Source organism: Eucalyptus grandis, chromosome 5 (genome assembly GCF_016545825.1).
Source record: "Eucalyptus grandis isolate ANBG69807.140 chromosome 5, ASM1654582v1, whole genome shotgun sequence".
Taxonomy (NCBI): Eukaryota; Viridiplantae; Streptophyta; class Magnoliopsida; order Myrtales; family Myrtaceae; genus Eucalyptus; species Eucalyptus grandis.
In genome coordinates, this window is record NC_052616.1 from 60,900,318 (window position 1) to 60,908,065 (window position 7,748).

General features: G+C 41.2%; 1 protein-coding gene across 1 annotated transcript; it reads left to right on the forward strand.

Moving 5' to 3' along the window:
• The first annotated feature begins 3,285 nt into the window (after window positions 1-3,285).
• Window positions 3,286-6,539, forward strand: LOC104441091 (disease resistance protein RPV1). Its single transcript, XM_039314015.1, has 4 exons — window positions 3,286-3,785; window positions 3,992-5,117; window positions 5,272-5,571; window positions 5,667-6,539. The coding sequence occupies exons 1-4, from the start codon at window positions 3,286-3,288 to the stop codon at window positions 6,537-6,539; spliced, it is 2,799 nt and encodes a 932-aa protein (XP_039169949.1).
• Window positions 6,540-7,748: the final 1,209 nt, after the last annotated feature.

Genomic DNA, 7,748 nt, shown 5'->3' on the forward strand with positions numbered 1-7,748 from the left:
AAAATAAGAATCTGTTCAGGAACAGATTCAGAACGAAAACATGCACGCCCTTGCATTTTCTCTAGTGTCGGGCCAATCACTCGTCCGAAGGAACATGCACGGTTCCGTCAAGGAATCCGTCCTTGTCCTTTGTCACGAGGGCTTGCCGGAAGTCTTGTGACCATCTGGAGTAGTTTTCCGGCCTAGTCAGCTGCAAGGTAATCAATCGTGAGCCGGACCGTCGGCGGTTGACACGTACAGGGGATCGCCAGGCTCTGGTCGGCCAGTGATAGCCGCGATTGGAAAAGGTAGAAAATTGGGTGAGAAACTCCGGTAGGGATTCGTCCCTAAGCCTGACCCGCCAAATCCGATTCCATGACCCACATGTGAGAAATTCTGGTAGGGATTCACTCCCAAACCCGCTTTGTCCGACCCACTAATTTGTTCTGTTCCGGCGGTTCGGCTTGCCCCATTCGTGGCTGGTAGGCCTCCGTCGGGTTGAACGCTACTTTGGTAGCTTGTAATCCCCGGCGATGATGCACTTGGCCCAACGTACCAAGGATACGGGTACCCATTGGTAAGGATGGCCCGCAATGGGCAACCCCATGTTTGACTAAGCCGGAAAAAAATGGCCATTGCACACCTTGAGCCTGATGTTGCTGTTGGGTTGTGGGAGTCGGCACAAGATGGCTTTGTGCTTATGAGATTTGTGGCACAACATCTTCTGTGGATGAAACATCAGGAGCCGAGGATGAGTTTTCTGGGTGAGCCATGGTAATCATTTATGCTTGCTTCTTCTTCCTTTATCGAAAGATTGATTCCTTCATAAATCTCTTTTGCAAATCAGAGAGTTCAAAGAATAATTGGTGCGGAAGCAGGTTCAGGAGCCTACTGCTCTGATACCATGACAGAATGCGTAAAGGAAGCAAGAGGCGAAGCGAAGAAAGAGGATTCGCAGAGAAGTTTTTCTATTACTTCAATTGTATGTAATCGATATACTATGTTCTGTAATTATAATACAGAATGCACATGAAGAAAGGAAATAAAATATTTGACAAATATTCTACAAATCAAATCTATATATCTGTCCAATGTTTAATTGATCCAATTAGATCAATTTAGATCAAATCTGCTGGATCTTCAGGCATATCTTCCAACAAATATGTTACAATAAGTATGTTTTCCAAAAGAAGTGAGCTTGCAATAGGATCTATGCTCAAGTTAATTTCTTCATATCTGTCGGTCAATTGGGAGAAGTCCCCATGAAAAAGCATAGAGGGTACACCTTAGCGAATTGCTTTGAAGGAAAGCTCAACCTCAGAGATGTGTGGTCAGGATATCCAAGTTGGGTTAGATGTGAAGACCATGTGAGAATAGACTTTTGGAGGAGGAGAAAGAGAAGGGGACCGGGGGGGGGGTGGGGTGGGGTGGTCGGTTGCCCATCTGACTCCTTCACAATTACTTGTGGGGGCACAAGGAATAAACTAAGACCATGGGGAGCCTTTAGAAATTATATCTCCTTCACAATTTTTATATTTTAAGGTGCTAGTTAGATAGACTCCTCCCTTCAGACTTATGGATCCTTTACATTATGCTGTGCTACTGTGTCCCACGGGTGTCTTACTAATCTGTCTCGGCCGCTGATGGATACGTTTGTGCTGCAACAACTTTATATTAATGCACATTCGAGATAGAGATTGGGTAGTACAATTGAAATAGTTTCTTATCATCTGAGTCTTTGTAACGGTTCTCAATTATGTTTCCTGGACCTTGTTTAAGTGACTTTGGGTCAACCTAAAACATACTTTCATTCCGTGCTGGAAAAGTTTGTTTCTAGCAAAGAGGGTTATTTAGAATATCAGGTGAAGATACTAGAAACATGTCTTTTGGACAGCTATGTGCTGTTCAAAGATGCATCAAACAATAAGATATATCCTTTCCGTTACCTCTTTACCGAGGTGGCAGCAGAAATACTTGTTATCGTATATTTGGAAGAAGAATGCTAAAAATGTCCCTTTGTCATCAGAAAATGGAAGCTATAATTTTCCAAGTGTTAGTTACTTTAGTTATGTGCAGATCTCGTAATTCGCTCATCTTTGATGCACGTTTAAATGCGTTTATTGCTTCCAAAAGTTTTGCTAACCACCGTTCAACCTAACCTTTTGTTGATATCAACCGTGTTTCCGTAATCAATACCCATAAATTATGTACACGCATTTGTGGGATGTGAATCCTCTACTTCGCACGATATTTTAATGGGTGTCTTATCATATCTCAACCATTGGTATCTATTTGTTTGAGATAATCATATTATTTAACTTATAATACTTCTACCCAGCATGTTTTTTTAACAATTATTTCTTCTTTTTTCAGCAATCTATCTCGAGTGATTCAATCCTGACATTTAAGTAGACAGTTTAGGATTGCACAACTGACCAATAAGTAGACAATTTAGGATTGCATGCAGATTAATGTGTCGTATTCTTTAGCTGTTGTTTTTCATTGCTTTGACCCAAAATTTTAAGTCCGAGCCTGCTGTTTGTTTGCATGCGATCCTAAATTGTCTAACTATTGGTAGGGAGTGAAATCCTAAATTGTCTACGTATTCGTCAGGAGGGGATAATGGATTGCTGAAAAAAGGAGAAATAATGATCAACAAAAGAACTTGTTGGGTAGAGGTATTATAAGTTAAATAATGTGATTATCTTAGATAAATTTCAGCCCAAAGAGCTCCGTAATAACCAGGTTTGAAGTAATAACCGTTGGTATTCCTTTGAAGAATTAAGATAGTAGACTACATATAGTGTATCAAGTTTTGCATAGATGAATAAATAGGTTTATAAACAAAAGAAGCTATAAATATTCTGAAAAAAGCTATATGACAGAAAAACTTGCATTTGTCACAAATTCTTACCAATCCATTGCTATCATCGTGTGATAAATGGGTGTTGTCCTTCTCTGTCTCCCAAATAAAACAAGGAATAGGTTTTTGGACTTCATTGTCCTTTTTCCACGTATAATTTCGTCATTTGGAAGAAAAATACAACCCCCCAACCCAAAACAAAAAGAAAAAAAACTCAAATAGGAAGATCGACCAAAAAAAGCTTCAAAAGCTAATCCCGATATTGAGCAGAATCAGGCAAAAGAGAAGATCATCGGGCACCACTGCCACCGACCAGTCAATTAGCTCTCACCGAAAACCAAGCCAACCCTGGCCTATAAGTGTGAGGATGGTCGATTCAGAGGGCGTGCACGTCGAAGTGACCAAGTTCCTTCGGACGTGTCTCAAGATCTGCTACACAAACGATGGACATTAGCCACGCCACCAAGCATTCCTCATCCACGTCTAGAGGGCCACTCTATGATGTTTTCCTGAGTTTCAGGGGGGCAGACACGCGCCATAGATTTGCGGATTGCCTATACAACATGTTGACTTATGCTAGGATTCATGTCTTTAGGGACAAGGAAGAGATGAAGAGCGGCGAAGAAATCCACCCCCAGCTGATCCAGGCTATCAAGCAGTCCAAGATATCAATACCCGTCATTTCCACTGATTATGGGTCCAGCAAGAGCTGCCTCATGGAATTGGAGCAAATGTTAAAGTGCAAGAAAAACGAGAGTCACATCATCATCCCTGTCTTCTATTATGTCGACCCGTCGGATGTACGCAATTGCAGGGGCTCTTTTAGGAGGTCCATGCAAGGGCACAAGCGCAACCATGAAGGCAAAGTCATTGATTCCTGGAAGTCCGCTCTCCGTCGGATCGGAGAGTTGAATGGATACCATCTCGATGAAACCAGAGAAGTGTAATTTCCACGACACACTCTCGTCTGAGATTACTTTTCTCATGCATCATGCCTACTTTTGCGTAAGATTAACTAGGTTTAAATCATATCCAATATTATGTTCGTTATCATAACAGTGACAACGGTTGCATCCTTCACAAATACATTTTCTTCCGCTTTTAGTCCTTCTCTTACCTGCCCTTTTTTATTCTATTTACATGTGGCAGGCCTCATGGCGAGCTCATAAAGCAAATTGTCGGGCAAGTTCTGAAGAAGCTGAAGACGGAGGACCTAATTGTGCCGAAACATTTAGTGGGAGTAGATTCTCACGTGCAAGACATAATGGCAAAGCTGAAGGTTAACTACTGCAATAGGCAAGCGGTTAATATTGGGCCCACATGTGAAATGTTGTTAATACATGGCATCGCAGGGGTCGGTAAAACGGCCTTGGCGAAACATGTTTATAATCAACTTTATCATCTGTTCGATGCCTGTAGCTCTCTTGGGCCGATCCCAGCCAAAATTACGCCTCGCGGGGTCTTGTCTCTGCAAAAGAAACTGATTTCCGACCTCCATAATGGAAATGTCCGAAAGTCTTATAGTTCTGACAATGCTCTGTCTCATATTCAGAACAGGTTTAAAAGAATGAAGATCCTCCTTCTCCTTGACGGTGTGGGAGGTCATGAACAGCTCGGCGACGTAGTCGGAGAGCTTGATTGGCTTGGCCCAGGGAGCAGGGTCATTCTGACATCCCAAAAACAAGACGTCCTTAAAAAAATCAATGGCGCAGAAAGTTTTCCCCTTGGACCGTTGAAACAAGACGAAGCTCTGAGATTATTCTGCAGGCATGCTTTTCAAACGGACTCTCCCCGTGAGGAATTCAAGAATCTGTCAACAGATATCGTTGCTGCTACCAGCGGGCTACCTTTAGCGCTTCAGATGGTAGGCTCATCTCTGTTTCTTGAGAAATCAAAGAGGGTGTGGAGGGAAACATTGAGTGAATTGAAAGCAGCTCCACTTGAGCAAGTCGAAACAGCCTTGAACAAGAGCTATACAAACCTAAATGATAAAGAAAGACAGATATTTCTCGACATAGCATGCTTCTTTGTCGGAATGGACAAGAGAATCCCCTACTACATGTGGGATGACTGTACGTATTCTCCTTCTAAATCAATTCGAGCTCTTCATACCTGGTCTTTGATAGATATCGGAGAGGATAAGGAACTATGCATGCATGAAATACTGAAGAATTTTGGCCGGGAAATTGTCAAGAATGAGAACAGAGATGAACCTTGCAAGCGTAGTAGGCTGTGCGACCACGAAGAAGCACTGGATGTGCTAAACAGAAGGAAGGTAACTTCTACGGTCACTGCGCCACATCTTTTCTTCTATAGATGCCAGTTGATGCTGTTATTGGTCCCTTCCATTCAATTATTCGTCAAGAGTGATCCTAAAAGACAGCTCTATTTTTTGTCTTAAAGTTAATTTTGTTTTGCTTGATTTACAGGGTACTAAGAAAGTCAAGGCGCTTGGGCTCGAGTTTTGTGATGAACCTAAAGGGAATAGCAGCTTCGAATGTGATCGATTTGATGGCTTTCAGCATTTGAGGTTCCTCAAGCTGGATCGGGCTGATATTTGCGGAAACTTTGGGGATCGTCTCTCGAGCTTAAGGTGGCTTGATTGGCGAGGGCGCCCCAAGATCTTTGATGTTCAATCGCTAAATCTGTATTTGCCAAACTTGTTGATTCTTAATTTGTCGGGGAGTCAGGTTGACAAAGACTGGAGTGGTTGGGACCTGCTTAACCAGGTGTGGAATGAATCCACAATCTTCGTGCATTTTTTCTTTGACGACGTTCTTCTCAAGAACTAAATATTTACCATCATATCCTATTTATCTTGCAGACAAGAAAACTGAAAGTCTTGAATCTAACTGGCTGTGTCAAATTGATTGCCACCCCAACATTTCCTACTTCAATGGAACTGGAAATACTTATCCTGAAAGGTTGCTCTAATTTAGCAATTATAAATGCATCATTTTGTGTACTGAAGAAGCTGGTTTATTTGAATATGAAGGGATGCAGTCTCCTCCATGAATTGCCAGATTTGGGTCATATGAGAGGTTTGAAAGAGCTTGTGATTGATGAAACTTCCATTTGTCGGATTGATTTCAAAGAAGGTTCTGTGGGGAATCTCAAACGTCTCAGTGCTCGCGGTTGCAAACACCTGAAGGAAATGCCCGATTCAATAAAGTACTTGACGTCTCTAAAAAATCTCGCTCTAGATGGCACTGAAATCCGTACGCTCCGAGAGTCCATCGAGTCACTGAAGAAACTGCAGATACTGTCTCTAAAGAACTGTGGGAGTCTATCCGATCTTCCAGATGGAATAGGGAAGCTCAGTTCTCTGCAATCCCTAAATTTATCTCAAACTAGGATTCACAAGTTACCTTCTTCAGTCAAGGATTTGAAAGATATGAAAGTGCTTAGGATGAGGGATACTTTTATACACAAGTTTCCTGAAGTTATACTAAAATTGGAGAAGCTAGAAGAGATAGATTTATCGTCATGCCAGAGATTAGAGTGGAGAAACGACTACGACATTGGGACATTGTCATCTTTGGCAATTCTGAAACTGTCTGACACTCGGATTTCTAGCCTACCTCCAAGCATTTCCCGCCTTTCTCGTCTCCGCGAACTCCATATCTTCGGATGCAACAATCTTAGCCTACCCAAGTTGTCCCCGTTAGTTAAAGTTTTTAGGGATTCGCCTAACTAGATTCTACCAAGTCTTATTTACACTTTTTTGAATATCTTTTGAATTGTCTATTATTTGTAAATCATTACGGATTTTAGACTATTTTATATTCATGCTGTTCGCTTTTGTAACGAGCTTATCCTTTGAATTAAAAAAAAAAAAATCTAGAGTTTTTCTTTGCGCATCATGCGTCTTACGAGTTGTGACTCTTTCTTAACCATTCCGACTGGGTCTGTTTCAGAATGCCGGATTATGTGTGACAGAGCATATCTATTGCAATCCTCTCCAGAAGTAGGAATCACATCAACGAGATCGATCAAAAGTTCTTGCTTGGAGAAAAGATTCCAAACTTTTGACGGGTTGCCTCCAAGAAAACCTGAAAACATTGCATGGATTTGCAATATCTTCAACATTGCTCCAACTTATTCTTCACCAATTTCATTGTTCTAGTTTCTAGGATGTCCATGTAATAAAAGATACTATCTCTCCACAAGCCAACCAAATAGCTTCCCACGCAGTAAAATTTCCATCAATACCTCAGTGAAATTCATCAAAATTATCGCGTCGTGTGTAACTGCAATTCTCAAGACGACCTTCATTGCAACAATCGCCGACTCCATTGTATCCGTCGCAATCTCCATAGACTTCGTGAACCTCGTAGCCATCACGGCGCTACCACAACCACCTTAGCCATCAGACCGGGCCCACTTTATTACCTCGAATTGCATTTCTCTTCAAGCCGAGGACTTCAAACCAAGAAGTCATCGCGTTCGACCCTCCAACCGATTAATTGTTGCATTAAATTGTCGATTAATTGTTCCCAAAGCCATTATAGTTGTAATTATGGAGGGTTAAAGGATCAACGAACGTGAGCAAAATGAGATACGTTGTTTTCGTTCACATATCTCATTAATTCGTGTATTTATCAAGTTCATGCATTTTTTGAATATGTGTATCTACTTAATTCTTGATTCATGTATCTCCTTAATTTTTGTATCTATTTAGTTCATGCATCTACTAGTTCTTACATCTACTTATTTCATGGTTCATGTACCGATTTTGTACATGAATTCAAAAACTCTATAAATAGATTTCAAAATTTTCATTTCAATAAGAAGAAAAATCACCAACATTTTCTCTCTCCAAGTTTTCCTCTGAGTGTGCTAGTTTCAAAAAATGGTTGACAAAGTTCTATTCGTATAGTGCTAATACCAACAGGTTCGAGGTGTT